This window comes from Sciurus vulgaris, assembly GCF_902686455.1.
Source record: "Sciurus vulgaris genome assembly, chromosome: 1".
Taxonomy (NCBI): Eukaryota; Metazoa; Chordata; class Mammalia; order Rodentia; family Sciuridae; genus Sciurus; species Sciurus vulgaris.
The window spans coordinates 24,137,693-24,158,858 of record NC_136461.1 but is presented as its reverse complement, the minus strand read 5'-3'; the positions used below and the strand labels follow the sequence as shown (position 1 = coordinate 24,158,858).

Here is a 21,166-nt window from a genome sequence, read left to right as displayed (position 1 = left end):
TGTGCAGAGATCAATGAGACCAAGGAGAGCACATCTAGGTGGGGAGACTGACAGGTACAGAGAGCGTGGCGTACTCGGTGCTGTGCTGTACGCATAGGCTCTGTAGGAGCAAGAGTGAGCCAGCCTTGAGGAGAGGAACTGAGGAAGGCTTGCCAGTAAGGGTGACACTTGAGAAAAAATCTAGGAGATTAAAAAAAAAAAAAAAAAAAAAAAGCAAATTCTGCAAAGGGGATGAATCAGTATTCCCTGGCTACTCTCCTTTCCCTGCCTGCTAAACTTTCCCAGCACTGCCTATTATAGGCAATCGTCAATGGAAAAATCTGCCAACAGCCCTAGAAACCAAACCTATCAATCAGGGAACAAGATCAAGCTGTTATATTTATTGAAATAAATAGAATGGTGGGCCATATGGCTTGGTATTAAAGAAAGACTCACTGTGGTCACATACCTGAGAAAACCACTAACCCTCTGCCCTTATCCAGATCATTTTACAATTCAATCTAACTTGCTTGTTTTTTCTTGAGAAGCTACTATGTGTTTACACTAGATTAAAATCAAGATCATCTAAGCATGAGTGTGTGTGTGTGTGTGTGTCTATGTGCGCATGTGCGTACACGCACAGTTCTAGGGATTGAACCCAGGGTCTCACACAAACTAGGCAAGCAATCTACTGCTGAGCTACATCCCCAGCCTTTTTTTTTTTGAGAGAGGGTCTTACTAAGTTGCTGAGAATGGCCTCAAACTTGCAATCCTCCTGCCCCAGCCTCCCTAGTAGCTGAGTTACAGCCACTGAGTCCAGCTCACTTCTTACCAATGACTTCTTATCTAAAGTAGTGTGCAGAAAGGAAGAAACCAGACAAATAAGCAAATCCATTCAATTTCGTAATCCTATTAGGTGCCGTGGGGCACAGATGATCACCTCACTGCAGGCACAGTGGGTCAGAGGTGCCACCTCCTGAGTCTGGAAGCATGACCAGTGACCCGGCAGACGAAGCGAGAAACAGCATCCCAGGTAGAGAGTAGGAAGCACAGGGAGAACATGATGCCGAGCTGGAAAAAAGCTGAGCTGACATCATTTATTCATTTTTTGAGACTTCAGAAACCACCTGGGACAAACGGCCAGTTGCTGCCTCCCTGTGGTCACCTCTGAGTGAGGAAGGCAACGCCCTGCAGAAGCCCCATGGTTCCCGGGGATCTCAGTGTCTGACGTTGCCTTCTCCAGGGACTCCAACCTCTTCCTTTTAAGGAAAAAGAAACTGAGGCTCAAAATGGTCAAAACAAGGGAATCTTACCGTGTGCCGCCAGCAGCCTGCACCACAGCTGGAAGTTGGAAGCTGCATATCTTCTACATTCTCACCCAACCCACAGCCCTTGAGCAACACCAGGGCTCGGGACTTCTTGAGAACCCCGTTGCTGCCCAGTCCAACATATAGCTTCCCTCTAAACCGAAACAAGCCCACCAAAGCCTAAGGACTTTCCAAAAGGTCTAAGAGCAGTTCTTGGGTTGTTCCTCCTGCTAGGCATCTCTGAGTTCTCAAGGAAACAGAGAGAAAAGGGACCAGTACTTAGGGAAAGTCCATTGTGTGCTAATCTGCTAGGCATTTAAACCTTAAAAAGAACCCTGAGGGTAGAGGTTTGCCCATTTTATAGATAAGAAAACTGAGGCCCAGGGAGAACTTAGTACATTCTAAGTTCTTAAGGTCACCTAAGTAGTAAATGACAGAGTTGGGACCTAACTCCACATCTGGCAGAGTCAGCTTCTGTCCTTAATTAAGCCATGTTACCCTTAGTCTTATGTTGCTTTGGGTCCTTCTTGGCCTTGCTGACCAAAAGCTCAAAGAGTCCAGGGATTCTAAGACTGTTTGGAGTTTGTAGAGATAGTGACGGGCTTTCTCCTCTTGAGCCTGTAAACACCATTGAGTAACAGGCTTGAGATCCAGGGGCCGAGGTGTGGCTGGGACCAGCAGCATGTGCCTGTGATGCAGCACAGGGACCAGGGGCCCCACCACGCTCTCCACGAAGCAGCTGTGAACTGAGTGCTTACTACAAAGAGCCTCTCCCCAGAGACTCAGATCAGCGGGCTTTGCATTGTTCCTGCTGCCCACCGGCCTGTCCTGTTCTTCCCACCCCTCCCCTCTACAAGCCCTTGGTTCCACTCCCCCACTCCTGCCTCCCAAATACAAGGCAGCCGGGGAGGCTTAGGAGTGGCAGACCCTCTGAGGGCCTCCGGAACAAAAAGCCTAAAATAATTCTTCTGGCCTGATGGGGGGCAGCCTGGAGCAGCACCTGTCTTAGGCTCCACAGTTCCCCAGCAGAGGTGACTTCTGGCCCCCTACCCCGAGGACCCACTGCGAATGAACCAAGGGAGGGAAAGAGCTGAGGGAAGGGTGTGACGCGGAGAATGTGCGTGTTTTGTTTGCTATTGGAGCATTTTTTGAGCGACTGGCCTGCAACCCCCAGGGAAAGTAGCCAGTGGAGACCGTGGCGGGGGCGGGGGCGGGGGCGGGGGGGGGGGGGGCGTGTGTTCTCCTGGGGGTGTTTCCTCCCAGAGAGGCAAACCCTCCAGTCCCAGCTGGGACTGCTCCCACTGACAGCTGTTTGGGGGCAAAGCCCCTCCCCCATGGCAAGCTCCCTGCTGTTCCTGCTCCTGTCACCTTGGCAACCAGCTTCTTTAGGCTCTGCAAATAGAAAAGGTCCCTTATGCCCTGAAAGGGGGTGGGGTGGGGGAGGGGACTACAGGGAGGAAGGGAGCCTGAGGTTGGGCTTTGGAGGGGAAGGCAAAGGTCTGGTCTTGCCCTTCTCAGTGCTAGGAGGACTGGACTACAGAGGACAGAAGAGGGGCAGGCAGCAAGGGTCTCATGGGCCTGGCTTCCTGGGAAGCTGAGTCCTAAGGGAGTTGGGCCACAGCTCTAGCTGGGAAGCTTAGTTCTTGGAGTCCTCATTGTAGAGGATAAGCTCCGGCCTTTGGGTGCACATTGGGCCCAAAGGTGAGGAGAAAGTTGCTGACCCGGAGGGGGATGCTGTGATAAAAGGGAGTTGTTGGATCATTGAAAATCTGGGGTCCTTTCCACCCAGTCTGCCTCCAGATGCCAGGTCTTTGTTCCATATCCTCAACCCGCCTCAGGACACTGAAGAGAGAATTCTCTGTTGGGCAGGCCTGCCACATAGCTGCTTTGTTTAATCACAGAGCGTTTTCTGTGTCAGGGCACAGAGATTTCCATCTGTAATAGACCGGGCAGAGCGAATCTTGCTGATTTTTGGATTCTCTGGTACCAGGTTTCCCTTCCAAAGAAGCCACCAAATGATGGAGCAAACACACTTGCACTTAGAGCATCCAGCTAACAGCAATGCATGCAGGTGAACTTATTATCTAGCTGGATATCAAAATTCCCATCAATTCTAACACTAAAATCATGGAACTGGTCATGCTGGTCATTTGAACTATCTACTGTCGGATCAAATTTAGATAAGGAAGAATCTCTTCTTACTATTCAGGAGGAAAAATCCAGAAGCTATAGGTTAGCAGTAGAAGAGTTTTATATTTTGCTTAACATCCTTTACTGCATATATATGTATGTGTGTTTACGGGTGTGTATGTGTGTGTGTGTGAGAGAGAGAGAGAGAGAGAGAGCCAGCTGTGATACACAAAGGCCCTTGAAATTATTGGTCTTCCTTCTTTCCTGAAATTCTTTACCTTAGGCTTCCATTATACTACTTCCCTGGTTGCTACCAGTTAATAGTTTCTAGTTAGTGAATAACCATATTCTAGATATTGTTCGGTTTATCTACATATCTCATTTAATCCTAAAAGTGATTATTCCATTGCACAAATCAAGATCCAGCTCAGAAAGAAAAATAATTAACTGTCATTCCCAAATGACTTTTCTGTCTCTTGTTCATTTAACACCTATTATGTGCCAAACATTATTCTAAGCACTGCAGGGGTCACAAAATTGAATAAGAGCTGAAATTTTAATAGGGGTTTGGAAACTTAGGTTGTGTTTTTAAAAAATGAGTCCATTTCAAGAATGAAACAGAAGGATTGTCTCAGCCGGCACTGGGAAGCACCTAAGCCCAAAGTGGCCACATACTTATGTGACCATCTGTGTATGGAGGTAGGACCTGTCCTTGCCTTTTCCTTTGCCCTGCTGCCGTTAGCTGTGGGTCTCCTCATTCCTGTGCCCCTTGTGTTTATTTAACTCTTACAGGAATTTGTCTGTTCCCACTTCTCAGATACCTGACATCTATTTGCCAGTAGCTTCTCAATATATGTCCATCCCTGTTCTCATGCCCTCTCTCCAGAGATTCCCAGCTTCTATAGGGTATTCCTACTTGGGTATCATCCCACTTCATTCCATTTTTTTTTTTTTCCATTTGGAGAATTACATGAACAAAACAAAAACAAAACTCCTGAAGTCTTCCTCTATGGAGAGGTCCCCTTTCCCAGATTCCTGACCACTGTCCATAGTCCCAAGGTCTTCCTATAGTCCACTTTCCTTTTAGGAGGCAGAATATTCTAGCAGGAAAAGCAGGGGCTTCAGCATTAGACCTGGCTTCAGATCCCAGTTTCATCACTTATTGGTTTAATGATCAAGTTACTTAACCTCTGTAAACCTGTTTCCTCATCTATAAAACAGAAATAGTCAAATTTCCATAGGCTATATAAATGAATGAGAAGCCTGCAAAAATAGCCAAATCAGAAAATGCTCTTCTCTTTCCCTTCCTGTTCCCACCCTCAGCTTATCGCCAGTTGATCACCGGGCTCTGATGATAGATCCTCTGTACTGGCTTCTTGCTTTGCTCAGGGCCAGCTGACTAGATGAGGTCTAACTGATCTCCAGGACATCCCTCTCAGCTGTGAGAATTATCTTCCTCAATGGCTGTATTGTTTCTTTGCTGTTTAGAGACCTTGACTGTGTCTGTATTTCCTACCTTGCCAGTTGGAATGTCAAGTCTCTATAAGGGACCACAGTGTCGATGACTACTGATGGATTAACTCTCTGAGCTGTGTGGGACCTTCAGCACCCTCCCACCCTGCCCATCACTCCACCCTGATCACTATGGCTTCCTCACACAGACCCTCCATTACAGCCAAGCAGATATGGTCTTCTTTCTTCTCCCACTCCCACCCCTTTGTGACTGACCTGACCTGACATATTCCCTTTGCCTCCCTCCATTCTGCCAGAACACACCCTTTTCATTGTCCATCCCGCCAAGATTCCCTCCAAGTTCTCAGCAGCCCACGGTTCATATTCCAGGGTTGCTGTATTCACTTGTGCTTGCTGACACTTATTCACTCAATCATAGGCATTTGGGGCATTTGCTGTATACAAGCCCCTGGGCCTCATCTGTCAAATGAAGTCAGCTCCCCTCAACCTTCTGCATTGTGGAAGTCATTTGGAAACTGCTCTCAGTTCTTGGTTGTTAAATAAGGACACTGCTCTGTTGCCTCATAGGCTTCTTATTAGAAAGAAATGAGATTGAAATTATGAAAATTGTTTGAGAATTTCAAAACAATGATATTCTTAAAATATCTGTCATTCACTGAGCATCTTCTGCGTACCAGTCATTGAGCAAATGCAGTAAACCTCTTTATGGTTTGAACATAATATTCCATTTGATACTAACAACTATCCCAAATGTTATGTATCACCATTTACACAATAGGAAGTCAAGATCCAAAGCAGCTTAGGCAGTTTGTCTAAGGTTATGGGTGGCAGAACCAAACCAAACCGAGATCTACCTGACTCTAAAACCCATGCCTGTACCCACTTCTCTGTAGTGTTATCCCTCTGCCAAGGGCAGGGCAGAGGCAGAGATGCAAAAAACAATTTCTTTTTTAATTCTCCAAGCTACTCAGCAAGAAATCTTGCACACACAAGAGTATTTGGTGGTTTTGCCAGATGGCTGCCAAGCAGACCCAAAGGCATTGAGACTGTAGAATGTGATAGAATGCCCTGCAAGCCTGTTTTTATGACCTAGTTTCCTCTAACAGGGAAACTCCCCTTAGTTCTCCTTCCCCTCTCAAACTCCTCCTGGCCCTAAGCCTGGAGGGAATACATCACAGAAAATGCATGTAGAATTGTTTTAGGTCTTTCTAAAAGGAGTACCCTTGCCGGATACCATGGTGCAAACCTATCATCCCAGTGGCTCATGAGGCTGAGACAGGAGGATCACAAGTTCAAAACAAGCCTCAGCAACTTAGTGAGACCCAGACTCAAAATGAAAAACAAAAAGGGCTGGGGGTGTAGCTCAGTGGTAAAGCACCCCTGGTTAAATCTCCAATACCAGATAATTAATAGATAGATAGATAGATAGATAGATAGATAGATAGATAGATAGATAGATAGATTGATTGATTTTTAAAAGCACCCATGTCTTTTCATGTGTGTGTGGAGCTCTGACCTCTGGCCAGCTTCAGTCTCAGTCACCTCCTAAAGCCTGGTCACATGAAGCTTCTTTGGAGCAGAGTAACCTCTTGAATATGCTGCACAACTTAGACCCAACCTAAAAGTGCCTCCTCATCTGGCTCCTTTCTACAGACACCCTGGCCTGCAGCTATACAGGGAGCTCTATGAGTCCCTTAATATGCCACGAGGCCTGTGCCTCCAGGTCTCCCCATATGCTCTTCCTTTTGTAAAGTTTCTAACTGAACCATGTTGAGCATCTCCTGAGGGAAGCCTTCTCTGCCCTCCTTCCAAAGCCAAATCCTCTTTTCCGTGTTCTTATTATTCTGTACTTATCTCCTATCACAACATTTAACAAATTATGCTGAGAGTCTCTGTCTACCATCTGTCTCTTTTACTAGACTGTAATCTATTCTAGGGACCATGTTTTATCCAGCATCAAGCATAGTGCTTCCTCTATAGTAGGTGTTTAATAAATATTGACTGAATGAATGGTTGAAAGTATTCTTCACTGAACTTTTTAAATCTCGAAAAGTAGTGGTTGGTTAAAAGATACACCATTTCTCTCCCACAGGTATCCTCCAAACTCCAGTGTGTTATAGTGGACTCCCAGAAAAATAAGGGCATAGTCAGGCCCACCACCTATAAACAGGTGTATTATTGTAGTATTTCTGAGACAGTGAGTTTTTTTCTACATATGTCAAGCCTTGAGATCAATAGAGAACTATTATTGATAAATTCTGGCAGTGGATGCATAAAGGAGGTGTGCCAGTGACCCCTCAGTCAGCCCTCCTGCCTGTGAGATCTTAATCCTCTTGTTAGTATCAACACACTGGTCTGGAAGCAGTGAATTGGCCTCTTCAGATTCTAAGGAGGCAATTCAGGTTAGAGCACCAGCCAGGAAGTTGAGCCGTTGCTTCAAAGGAGTCTCTCCTTTGAGTGAGGTCCTAATTTGCAAAGGCCCTGGGCCTGCCTGTCCTCTGCTCCATAACACAAAGGATTGATCAGCCTTTGCAAAGCTGTGGTTGAGATCCCACAGAAAAAACCCATGTTTCTTAGAAGCAATGAGCTCTCTGCCAGCAAGGGAATGGGAGCTGGGGAGAAGGAAGCTATTTGTCTTTAGGAAGAAATACGAAGAAAGGTCCAGAGAGGTTTTGGAACATTAACATTTCACAAACTGATATACCTAGCCTAGCTGGACGAGAGAGGGACATGACTTCTGGTACTGTGGCCTCACTGCCCCAAAATTGAGCAGGGAGGGCAGGAAAGAGAGAACGAATTGATCTCGTCATGATCATCAGAAGACATTTGCTGAGCTCCTACAAACATGCCAAGTATTATGTTAGACAAAGCAGAGGGTAAAAGAAGCACAGCTTTTTCTTAATTCAATTAGAGCACATCTTTTAGATTAAAAAATAAGACTCAAAAACTGACTCAAAAAGCATATAGTCTTTTTGAAGAGATAGGACATCTACACACAAAATAATAAAAGTATTCCCATTTCATTTAATCTAAGACATCTCTGATTGTAAGATGCACTGTTATTTTATTAATTCTAAGAAAGAAGCCAACATCAGCTATAATACACAGTCCAATTCTGAAGATGCTAAAATGGAGATAATCAATTTTTTAAAATCAGAGAAATATGTATATAGGAGAGTACATGTTAAGTCAAATAAATCCAACGAAGTATGTAGGAACTCTAGGGAAACACCAGTAACTGAGGTTAAGATGAACAGGGTGAAAGCAGGAACTGAGGTCCAGCCAAAGTCCCTTAAACCTGAGATCACTGAAGCAGAAGGCGGGCATCCCAGCGAGCAAAAGCACTGAGACTGAGGCCAAAAAGGTATGAGAGGACAGGAAGTTTTCCCGCACGGTGAGGGAATCGGCCAGGGTGGGTGCGGGAAGGTCATGATAGGCTGGATGGGCTGAGGTTCAACCATGTGGCCTGTGTGGCCTGTGGGATGATAGCCTCCTCACCCCTGTTCTGGCTCTGAGGAGAACGAGTCAGAGCGTACCATCACTCACTCACTCCATGGTGCTGACCAAGCACCTGCTAAATTCAAGGTACTCTGGAAGAAACAAATGAGTTACATAAATCTTGAGATGAGTCATTTACTGAAATAACTACAGGATAGAGATCATGCTTACCCTCATTTTAAAGATGATGGTAAAAGGGTACAGAGAGGTCAAGTTACACAGATAGTAGGCAGCAGAGTTGGGATTCAAATCCAAGCATTTTGACTCTAGAAGTCAACACTGCTGGGCACACTGTATCTCAGAGGGCAGTGCTAATCTGAAAAACCTCGGTGGCTGTTCAGAAAATGGAAGAGTCCCATTGGCTATATGGATCAAGGAAGAATGACAAGGATCTGGTTTGTGACATTCTAAATAGTATGAGAAAAAGCACTAACTGTATAGGGGACAGGGGACAGTGAACAGTAAAGATTACTTGGGTCAAAGAAATAATAAAAATCAAAAGGTTAGTTTACACTGAAAAGAGATCTTGAATGCCAGGGGCTTGGGACAATTGCAGATAAAGGAGAGTCCTCTGTGGCTTTCAGCCAGGGGTCAGATCTGGGCTCTAGGAAAGATTAATTTGCACTCTACTCATGAGATGGATTATACCAGAAAGAAACTGGAATCACGAAGAACAGTTACAAAATTACTGCAATACTCTAAGCAAAAGAATTTTTTGACCCCAGATAATGCTGGAGTTAAACCATGGTGTTTTTTGTTTTTTTATTTTTTGTTCTTGTTGTTTGTTTTTTAATAATCTCAAAAATACCTATGCACTCCTTTGAAATACCTTTGGGTCTTTAATCTATGAACTTATTTAAGCTTCATGAGCTTTTTTTCCAGGTTGGGTTATAGTGGCATTTTTTGTCCTGAAACGATTCCCTTTAGTTTCCTATAAGCAGTACAGGTTAGGGGAGAGAAGGGAAGAGATTGGGAAGTGCAGGAAAAGAGGGCCAGGAGGCCAGCCATTTCCTCTCCCAGCCTTTGGTATTAGCTTTCAGTCACTGTAGCAAATACCTAAGCTAATCAACTTACAAAGAGAAAAGGTTTCTTTGGGCTCACAGTTTTAGAGGTTCCAGGCCGTGATTGGTTGACCCCATTGTTTTGGGCCTGTGGTCGGGCAGCACATTGTGTCAGAAGCACATGGCTGAGTAAAACTACTCACCTCATGGCCAGGAAGCAAAAGAGGGAAGAGGGGTCAGAGGTCCCATAATCCCCTTCAGGGGCACTCCCCCGAGACTAAAGTTCTCCCTTAGGCTCCCACCTCCCAAAGCACCACCTTGGAACCAGGCCTTTGGCACATGGACCTTTGGTGGTCATTTAAAGTCCAAACTACAGCATTTGGTACAACAAATATGTATTGTCTCTAAATGTATTCTCTGTCCTCTACAGATTTAGAGTCTTTTACCTCTTCAACCTTTTTTTTCTCATCTTATTAATCCTGAATTTGAATCCTTCCTACTGTAACCACCCCATCAAGTTGTACAGCTAGAGAAAATTTGTGCGAGTACCTAGCCCAGACCTCTTCTTCCACTGGGAAAAGCTGAAGCTCTGACCACACCGTCATCAGGTGGTGGGACACGCCACTGATACTCTTAGCTCCCCTGATATGGACCACTTCCAACTCTAACCTCAGATGGGCAGCCCTTGGGATGACTCTGTCCAGGGCAGTGGGTTGCAAGTGATAATGCCCATCATTTGCAGGTCCTTTTGGCCACTGGGGTCTAATAGTGTATGCATGGCATCTACAGTATCTCACAGGTGCCTTATCAAGAGTTGTCTTCAAAATACCTGAGTGTTAAATTTATCTGAACATTCCTTGCCGATTGTTAACCTTGGAGCTATCTGATGTAGCATTAGGAGATAGGACTTAGATTGGGGTCAGGGACAACTTATAATCACCAAATGCCTGCTGGCAATTTCTACCAAGGTCCCACCATTGCCTCAAACTCAACACCACATCAGTGACAAGTTTCCTAAATCCCTCATCCAGGGTAATTCAGATTAAAATCTTATGGGCCATCCAAATTCCCTCCGTCTGTCTACAGCAGTCAGTTACCAAGACCATTGTGACTTCCCTGTGGATTGCGTCTTGTTTCTGTTCTCTCTTTTCCATTCCTGTTGCCATCCTGCTTGGAATTCCAGTTGGGCTGTGATGAGATAATCTGAAACTTGCATGTATATAGACAAAAATTTTAAAAAGAAGGTACCTCCCCTAACTCAGTTTGAAAATTGTGTGCCTGTAGCATCACAGAATTCTTTTTAAAATATTAGCTTGAGACCCAGAAGTTGCCTAGAGGTTATGAGCCTCTAGTTGTAAAATCCACGTGTAAGCTTCCAGCTGTGACTACCAGTGCATTTACATGCCACAGTCTCCTCCTGTGGCTCTGCAGCTGTGGGAGTCTGTAGACGGTAGCGTCTACGTGGGGTAGAATTACCTGAGCTACCCTGGATGCCACTAGACAGAGGGATTTGTGGAGGACAATCAACCTCTGAGCTGAATTCCCTGAGTCCTTACTATATACAGAGCAGCTGCTAGATGCTGAAGGGAATACTATAAAATATAAGCTTCCTTAATCTCAAAGAGTCAGCCTGGTTAAAATAACAGAAAGAAAAGCTAGTAACACATAGAAACAAAGAGATTCCAGATCAGGTCAGGCATGGTGACACATGCCTGTAATCCCAGCCACTGGGGAGGCTGAGGCAGGAGGATTGCAAGTTCATGGCCAGCCTCAGCAACTTAGCAAGACCCTGTCTAAAAAGGGAATGAAAGAGAGAAAGAAATTTATATCAGGTCAGATGTGGTGGTTCATGCCTGTAATCCAAGCTGCTTGAGGAGCCAAGGCAGGGGGATCACAAGTTCAAGGCCAGCTTCAGCAATTTAGCAAAACCCTATCTCAAAATTTAAAAAAAGAACATTAAAGGATTAGGGATGTAACTCAGTGGTAAAGAACCCCTGGGTTCAATTCCCAGTACAGGAAGGAAGGAAGGAAGAGAAAAGAAAGAAAGGAATTCTAGATCAGGACATGTTTTAACTTCTTGTAAATAAACTGAACTACTCTCCGCCCTATGTGAGGTTCAGGAAAAATAGGTACATTGTAGCTTCCGACCACAGGGGATTCATGACTTGAAAAAGAAGACAGATAAGAAGCAATATAACCCACCAAGATAAACATTATTATGACAGAGTTAAACCAAGGATGCTTTGAGAACCTAAACCAAGACCGAAATAATGTTTATAATTGTATGTAGAAATGATTAAGTATGGCTGAGTGCCAGGCACTTCTATACACATTATGTCATTTTCTTACATTTTATTCTCAGGTTTTTCCCTTTCATTTCATCTTTGCAATGATTTTCTGGGCAGAAACTAATAATTTCTAATTTTTGGATTAGGACGGTGGGTCTTGGAGAAGTTAGGTAGCTAGTTCAGCTCCCATGGTTGGTAAAAAAAAAAAAAAAGCTGGGTCTGCTTAATGCCAGTGTTGAAGGACCGTTGTGCCCGCTGACTCCTCTTCTAGGACGCTCAGCCTGGGCAGAGCCAGAAGGATGGATAAGGATGAACCACACAGAGCTGGCCTGGGTGGTGAGGAGGTTGCAGATATTGCAGGCACAGAGAACAGCAAGTGCAGGGCATGGAAGAGAGAATCCAGTGTTTCTCTGAACGGCTGGAATGGTCAAAGAAGTCTTCACAGGGGAAGTGAGTTTTGAGTCAGGCGTTGACGGGCAGTCCGTAGAGCCCAGCGTTTGGCATAAAAGAAAGGCAAGAAGGGAGCATGTGCTGGGCCCTGGCATTGACCAGGCCAGGTTCTAGGTGAAACACGAAAGGGATGATGGCAAGAAACTTGGCATTGGGGAAGCGGGAGGGGCACAGCGAGGGCCCCAGCAGATGAGTGTCCGCCGTGCTGTCTAACCTGGTCTTTCCCCTCCAGCTTATGCTCAACTGCAGCCACATCAGCTCCTCTCGCAGCCATCATCAAAGCACCTGCAGCCCCAGTTTGTGATCCAACAACAGCCGCAGCCACAGCCGCAGCAGACCCAGCCACCACGGCCTGCGCCCCAAACCCAATCCCAGCCCCAACTCACCTCAGTTCCTCCAAGCCTGGCCCTGCAGCCGGGCTCAGAAGCCCACACCATGCCCCTGGGCCCTGTTACACCCACCCTGCCCCTCCAGTGTCCCACTGCCAATCTGCACAAGCCTTGCAGTGGTCAACAGAGCCACCCTCCCACGCCAGACCCTGGGCCTCAGAATGGACATCCCGAGGGCATGTCCCACACGCCTCAGCGCAGGTTCCAACACACCTCAGCTGTCATCTTACAACTACAGCCTGCTTCACCAGTGGTGAGTAAGCTGATCCCAGTGTGCGGAGCGACTGGGGAGGCCACAGCCCCATTTGGATGTATTTCTGGGTAGGCCGAGTGTTGAAGTCATCTCTGGGTGTTCCAAGGAAGAAGATGACTGAATCTTAAAGTCCTTGCCTGCTGCCACAAGCTCCACAGAAACTGGGGTAGTATCCAAGAATACAGAGGCAATTGATGAGAAGACCAATCTTTCTGTCCTGCCCCTAACAGCCCCAGCAGTGCCCCCCTGATGACTGGAAGGAAGTAGGACCTGGGGAGAAGAGTGTGCCTGAGACTCGGTCAGGTCCATCGCCACACCAACAAGCCATTGTCACTGCCATGCCTGGTGGCCTGCCTGTACCCAAGAGCCCTAACATCCAGCAGTCTCCAGCTCACGGTATGAAGCGTAGTGGGGCCCTTGGAGGAGGGGAGGAAGTCGTTCTTCCTAGCCATCCCCTGGAACACTTCACCTGGGCATCTAGAACGGGAGGGTAAACTGCGGCAAGCCCAGCGAGGCAACAAAAACCTGGGCAGTTGGAAACAGGAGGTAAATGAGAAGCCAAATCAGGGATACAGACGGAGGACCCAGAAGACATTGAAGTAAGTTGGTAGAGAAAGAAAAGGAGAGTTGAAAGTTCTAGAGCCAGACTCTGAAGCCTACGTTGTCACTGGTGTCAAATGTATGTGCACATAGATGCACCAGGTTGAGAGTCGAGGCAAAGTATCTAGTGGTTGTGATTGTTTGCTTCATTTAGTATGAGAGGGAATTCTTGACATTGGAAATATGGCAGGATGGTTGCCATATCTCAAAGATAAGGGTAATGCCTAAGGGGATCTAGAAGGAATTGTACCCAGCCCTGGAGTCCCCACCTGCCTGAGTTACAAGTGGACTTCTCCACTGCCCAGGCTTCAGGAAACGGCTGGATCCCTTGGCCGGCCCAGATGGGAGAGTCACAGCAGGACCTCCGCCCGCTGTGGAAATCCATTTGCTTCGCTTTCCCTCTGCCAGCTTGCGCAGCAATCTTGGCCCACGTCTCAGTGACATTTTGAGCCACTGGCCACCTGCAACTCAGGGAGGCAGTTCAGTCACAATGCTAAGTATGTGCTGGGCATGGGGATAGGAGAAGCAAGAGAAAAAGAATTTGGAAATTGAAAAAGAAGAAGGGAGGAGAAAATACTTTGACAAAGGTAGGGCAAAACAGTTTATAAAGAATGAGGGGATGAGTTCAAGGAAATGGAAAGCAAAAGAATATGAAGAAAAGAAACCAGAAAAATTAAATATGGGAAAGAGATCTTCCATTCTCTTTGTACACTAGCAATAAGAGGGTCCTCATTTTGGAAAGCAGCCGAGGGGCTAGGGGTTTGGCTTAGTGGCAGAGCACTTGCCTGGCATGCATGGGCCCTTGTGGGCCCCTGGGTTCAGTCCCCAGCACTGGAAAAGAAAAGGGGGGGCAGGGGAAGAAAAAAAGAAAAGCAGCCTATTTCCTTCTGGAATTGCTCTAATTATCAGAAAGTTGCTTTTCAAAGTAAGCCAAAACCTGCCCTTCTGGAATTTGACCATCGCTGATGACAATTCTGTCTTATAAATTGTAACAGAGTTCATCTCACAGTGTCATAGACAATTGTGTGTCTCCAGCATCTTCCTCACATAAAAAAAGAAAAGTGAGGATATACATGGTGGTGCATGCCTGTAATCACAGCAAAATTGGGAGGCCGAGGAGGAGGATCACAAGTTCAAGGCCAGCCTCAACAACTTAGAGAGGCCCTCAATAATTTAAGGAGACCATGTCTCAAAAATTTAAAAAGAAGGGAGGGCTGGATGGAGCTCAGGGGCAAAGCACCAGGGGATTCTGTCCTCAGCTCTTAAAAAAAAAAAAAAAAAAAAAAAAAAAAAAAAAAAAGACATCAACAAACCCCACCAGGCAAAAGACCTGAGACTTTTTTATTTTTCTCTATGACATGTCAAAGTCTCCATTCCTACCATTCCATCTGGTCATGCTTATATATCCATATTCTACATTTTCATTGTTTTTTTCCCTAAAGTATGATATCCAAAATTAAGCACAGTAGTTCCAAATTTAAAACCCTTTATAAGCCTTTTAAGAAAAAGGCCTATTTCCTAGATCCACTCGAAATGGAAGAAAGGAACAAAAATTTGCTAAGCACCTACTATGTGCTGGATACTATTCTGTCCTTTACTCACACACGAAACCCCTGAGATAATTATTATTATCCCCATGATTCAAAGGAAAAAAAACAAAAGCCTAAAGGATCTATAGATCAGAGTTGTGAAAGGCCATCACCCTGGCCCTGGTTCCTAGTGAGAGAATTCCTCACCTTCCTTCATTGGGCCATGCCACCGTGGCCCCACGTTAACTCCTCCCATTCATGGGAATGGTGCTGTTGGTTCACAGAGTTCTATGTCAACTGAATTCCAGAGGGTTGGGTTTAGTTTGGGTTTTGTTTTGTTTTTCTCCCCATGAATTGCTTTCTTGCCTGGGTGACTCAGTCTCAAACTTTTATAATTTATATTTTGAACCAAAATACAATTAATTTTATCTTCTAAATGTTACTTTGTGAATTTAGCCCATAGTTCCAGCCTAACAAGAAGTTAGTGACAGGGCTGGGGAGATAGCTCAGTTGGTAGAGTGCATGACTTGCATGCACAATGCCCTGGGGTCAATCTCCAGCACCAGAAAAACAAAACAAAGAAATTAGTGATAGTTAATGGCTAACATGTATTGAATTCTCTCTGAAAGTCTTTACATGTACTTCCTCATTTAATCCTGACAGTAACCCTGAGTAGAAACTATCATTTATTCCCATTTTAAAAATGAGAAAACTGAGGTAGAGAATAAGATGATGTGGGGAAGAAATCTTTTATATATGAACTCTTGTTATTCATTATACTATCTCTTCCAATTAACTTTGCCATCTGTAATTAAACAGTATGAGTTCCTAGTATTTTACCAATTTGCTGATAAAAGGGTTGTATAGGACCCAACTGAGGATACATACTCTATTTCCATGCTGCTATTAATCAACATTATTAATTCAAGTATTTGTTATCCAACGACCCCTAAGTGAACTGACATTTGCCTACCTTCTTCCATTGTGTCCATAAAGCTCTCAAAAATATCTTACTGCCAAGCACAGTGGTGCATGCCTGTAATCCCAGCAGCTCAGGAGGCTGAGGCAGGAGGATCACAAGTTCAAAGCCAGCTTCAGCAACTTAGTGAGGCTCTGAGCAACACAGTGAGACCCTGTCTCTAAATAAAATACAAAAGGGGAGGTCTGGGGATGTGGCTCAGTGATTAGGATCAACCCGTAACAAACATCTGCTCTTGAGGTCTTACCTTGTGAAAGAAGTAAGCCTTGCATAGTGGAAACAATTACCAAGCACGCGTGACTTAAATATCCATGCATTCCATGTATGTGTGAATGCCTACTCTGTGCAATACACAGACATAAGGTTTGTCCCAACCTTCAAGGAGCTTAACATCTGCTGGGAAAGATATAAAATACTCAGGAAGAAAATTACTGTGGAAAGCTGATGTGCTATGTTAAATGCCACGAAAGAATCTTAGGTAAGTGCTTTACAAGTTGCAAGGAGGGAAACGTTGCTGCCAGGTAGAGATTATAAGGATGGATTCCAGGGAGGAAGTGGCATTGCTATAAAGCAGGGATTGGCAAACTACAGCCCCAGGGCCACATCCATCATAATCCTAGCATTAACAGTCTGCAAGTTAATAATGATTTTAACAATCAAGAGAATATTTCATGATACAGGAAAATTCTGAGATTCAAATTTCAGTGTTCATAGCCAAGTTCTGTGGCAGCTTTCATACCCCAATGACAGGGTGGAGTAGCTGGGACAGAGACCATGTGGCCTATGAATTCTGAGATATCTCTTCTCTGGTCCCTTACAGAAAGTTTGTCACTGCATTTCTTGAGTCCAAAATATACAAAGCTGAGAAAAGAGCATTCCCAGAAGGTCCAGTGGAGGTTAAGGGGGTGGGGTCAGAAAGTGTGGGTATGTTTGGGGAAAAGAGAGAAGCTGAGTTTTCAATCCCTCATTACCTTAGTTTGTAAACCTAAATATTATATGTGAGAAATGCAAAGGCACAGAGGGGGAAGGAAGTGTGAATATTCACTGAAAAGGGATTTGAAAAATTGAAAAATAGTTAAGAAAGAAAAGGAATGGGGGAAAAGAGAGAATAATATAAAACGTGGAAACAAACAAAAGGCATGAGACCAGATGGGTGAAAGAGACAGAATGATGGAGAACAAATATGAATGCCAAGAAAGGCAAAACGGGGGAAATTCGCAGTGGTTTATCCCCAGCTCCTGGGTGAGAATTGCGTCAGTTGTTCATCTTTTGTACCCCACAGCTCTTAGCGTGTTTTCTGAATGAGGGTGTTTCTCCAGGGCTGTTCAGGTTTAACTAGTGTGTTCTGGGAAGAGAACGAACATTTATTGGGCTCCCACTGTGCGTCAGGCACTGCAAGCAATTTGTAAATCAGTTAACCCGCACATTAAACCTAACGGGTAGGGATTATGCCCTTTATGGAAGTATGACTGGGTCACTTTAGTCATTATTTCACCTCTCTGATCTTCGGTTCCCAGTGGGGAGGATAATGACCACTTGGAGGGTTATTGTGAGCCCAGGAGAGAGGGTGCGTTCACTTAGGCCCTGACACATGCTCAGCCCCCAATTACTCGAAGTCGTTATTACGATGCTTGTCTCCGAGGCCCCACCGGCAGTGAACCGTCAAGGCGGGAGCCACAGGCCACTCCGCCCCCGGGCACTTCGGCGGGGGACCAGGACAGCAGTGCGCGGGCGCGCCTCGCCTCCCGGGACCAAGAGCCGCTCGTCCAGGCGCTGCCCCGCGGGCCCCGCCGGCCGGCCGCGCCTTCCGGAGGGTGCGGGCGGGGCTCGGCGCACAAAGGAAGCGCGCGGCCCGCGCCCGCGGCCCGCCCCACGCCCGTCCCGTCCCGCCCCGCCCCGCGCGCCGGCCCCGCCTCGCCCTCGCCCCGCCCCCGGCGGAGGCGGCCGCGGGAGCCGTCCCGGACGCGCCGCATTGTCTCCGCGGCGCTGCAGCCCTCGAGCGCCCGCCGCGCGCGCGCAACCCCGGCCGCCACCCGCGCCCCCGCCCGGGCCAGCGCCCCCGCCGCCCTTTGTTGAGGTGGGCCGGTGCGGTCGGATGCGCCGCGGCAGCCCCGGGCCCCGGCTCGGAGGCTCCCGGCGGAGAGGAGGCGGCCCGCCCGGGCCCGGGACCCCGCGCGCGGCGGCGCCGGGCCGAGGGGCTGCATAGGCCCCGCCCGGCCAGGCCCAGCCAGGCCCTGGACAGGTCAGTGCCGGGGCGGGAGAGGGGTTCTCGCCCGGAGGAGCCCGGGGCCGCGCGCCGCGCTGGAAACCCGGCACCGCCCTCCGGGCCGCGCGCGGCGGGCCTACTCGGCTGCCAGGCCGTGCCAGCCGCGGCGCTCGCCGCCTCGGCGCCTGGGAGGTGCCCGGCCGCCGCCGCCTAGCCTGGGGACCCTGCTGCCCCGGCCGCACAGCCCTGGAAGTCGCCGCGTCAGCCTCGCGCGCCGTAGGCTTCCGTGTGTCCCTGTCCCCGTACGCCCCCGCCCCGACTGGTCGCCTCCCCGGGAGCGCGATTTCCCGGGTGGACGGTCCGTTAGAGCAGGACTGCTGGCATCTGCTGCTTTTACTGGGAGCGGACTACCTATCCCGGAGGCGCCTGCGGCCTCGCTGGAGAGTTTTGTTCTTAATCTAGCTCAGCCTCATGAGGTTTTTTATTGGATGGGAAAGGGACAAGCTGTTCTGTGCCTGTCCTCTCTTCCATTTTTAGAAGAGCGTTTTCTCTCCTTCCTGGCCAAATGAAGGTATGCTGCTTTTGTTAATCCTTTGCGTTAAAACTGGGAATTGTTCGATTCTTTATTTAAATTGAAGTCCACAGAGAGGCAAATAATTTGCCCAAGGCCAGGTTGCAAACCAGTGGTGAAGCTGAAGTCTGAACGCCTAACCCCCTAGCTCCCGCTTTATTGGATGCCAGTTTGTGCCAGTACGACCCGCATCTACCAACCCTACCTTCGCCTTGCTGCCTGAATAGATTTCACTAACACACTTTCGGTTCTGATCAACTTTCCTTCTTACTCCATACTTAGAATGTTTACCAGCTTCATGTCTTGTCTACAGAGCACACACTTTTTTTCCTGCTTTATAAAAATCAGTGACAGCTTTCCCCTCACATATCTCCCCTCCTGGATTCTTAATCCCCTTCCACTATCATTGGACCCAGAAGGATCCCATGTGAAATAAGCTACCAACCTAAATCTATCATATGTCCCCAACTTTTCTAGGACACCCCAATTTAAACTGTTCCATCCCATTGCCTTATCAGCCGGAGTGTCTTGATTTTTGATTTAGAAAATAATGTTAGTTTCACTAACATTATAATGTTAGTTTCTCAGACTCTACTGTCCTGGCCCTTTCCAGCCATTTGGCCCTGGGGCATTACTAGGTAATCCAATTATCATTCACCTGGGATTTTTGTTCCCCTCCTGAGTCAACCCAAATCTTGGAATTGCCAGGATTTCTAGGTCAGCATGAACATTACAGGCTAATGAAGCAAGGGAATTCCTTCTTGCTCCTGTATTCCCCATTCCCAATCCTACCTTATATTCCAGTGCAGGGCAGGGCAGGGCACCTGTGGTGATCCTATTGATTAGGGTTTAGCTTTGGTCACAAGGTATAGAGGGCTTCACATCGTTTGGACTCTAGAGAGTATCCTGCTATATTAGTTATTAGGGTGAGAGGTTTTATCTTGAATATTAATATACCAGCATAGCTAAGTAGTTTGGGTTTCATTTAGTTAGACTGAATACACCTTAAATTTTTAGGTAAAACACTAAAGGGTAAGATACAGTGTTTAAGGTAAAACAGTATTTTAGATAAAACTGTCCTACTCCCTGTGAAGAAATTAAAAGTGCTTTTCACACATAAACCCCAGTGTCTGGATTGGGAATATTCCCACTTTTGAAATCAGCTGATAAGTCGTTTTCCACTGTTGATTTCTGCATCTAGGCTTCAACCCCTGCAAGGCAGGGACCATGGCTTCTGGCTTGGCTCCTTCACAAGGGCAGGCTTGTTTCACAGAGGGCCTGGCAGATGGGGAGTGGTGCTCTTTGGGCACCTGCCCTTTCCAGGCCCTGTTTATCACGTGAGCGCTGCTTTTCTGCCCACCCAAGATCTGTTTCTAGGCTTGTCCATACACACTGGGAAGAATAGATGCTTTTTCCCTGTCCAGCCTTTATCTTGAGAAAGTGGGTAGCTTCTTAGTCCACTCTCCTGTTGGTGTCTCAGTTATCCAACTGCTTTTCTACGAGCAGTTTTCCTCCTGTTTTCAGCCCCCCTTATTTTTCCCTCATCTTTTTTTACTGACATGTGGCATCTAAGTTTTTAATGGATGTTGTTCTGTCACATACCCATCTTGTGGCCCTCTCCGCTTCTCTCCACATCCCATCTTAATTTCTAATTTACCTTCAAGTGCACATAGTGTATATTATTTCCTTCCCCCAGAGTACGGAGGAAATTGCAGCCTCCTTCCTTCTGTCACAGCTATGGTTCTCCTGCACAGTTCTTCAGCCGTTGCTTTGTACCTTCCCTGGAGGACAGCCTCCTTGGGAACTTGTTTTGTTCTCCAAACATACTCTGTCACTGACTTTCTTGTCCAAGCTGATTGACTCTGAGATTTGTCTTCCTGCCACCAGGACCCCTTCCCCCAGCTCTGACCTATGCCTGTTACTTGTTCTGGCTCAGCCCCAGAATCCACTCTTTTTCAGACCACATCCTTTTCCTGCATTACTCATTTCCTGTCTCAGATGCTTTGGATCCCTTGGTTCTGATCTTTCAGGGGGAGAGAGAATGAACTAAGTGAAGAGTAATAGATGGATAGATGAAATTATGAAATTGAGTTGTTGTCTCTGGCCCTGCATGCTCTTACATAGGTTGCCCACTACCCAGATTGTCTTATTTAAGGAAATGCAGAGAGAGAAAAGGATTACTGTCTCAGAATTAAGAACTTCTCCCTGTGTGCTCAGGAATATCTTATCTGTTTATTTTTTTCTGTTGTAAAATGTGTAAATAGGATGACTGATTGGCTTATACTCTTCCCTCTAGGTCTCTGTCCTCCCTTGGGCTGTGGGACTGATGCTAGGCATTTGGTAACCATTTGCTGAATAAAGTTCACCTGCCTCCTGCCAGAGTCCTTCACTTCTAGATAGCATGAGTCAGCAAGCTCAAATGAAACTGAAAACTATTGAATAAAATGGTGGTTTTTTGGTTCTGATACTACTGTTCCATGTTAATATGAGATCACCAAAGGTTTTTTTTCCCC

General features: G+C 46.6%; 1 protein-coding gene across 6 annotated transcripts in view; it reads left to right on the top strand.

The window, feature by feature from the left end:
* The window catches only part of PHC2 (polyhomeotic homolog 2), a 112,624-nt gene that overhangs the window by 69,709 nt on the left and 21,749 nt on the right, over positions 1 to 21,166 (top strand). For 5 of the 6 annotated variants that reach the window (XM_079130809.1, XM_079130810.1, XM_079130811.1 and 2 more), the window contains 2 exons: positions 12,359 to 12,768; positions 12,999 to 13,164. In XM_079130809.1, coding sequence (XP_078986935.1) covers positions 12,359 to 12,768; positions 12,999 to 13,164 — 576 coding nt within the window. Of the gene's footprint in view, positions 1 to 12,358; positions 12,769 to 12,998; positions 13,165 to 17,815; positions 18,119 to 21,166 lie in introns of those variants that run through there. The other variant, XM_079130813.1, reaches the window with a different exon arrangement.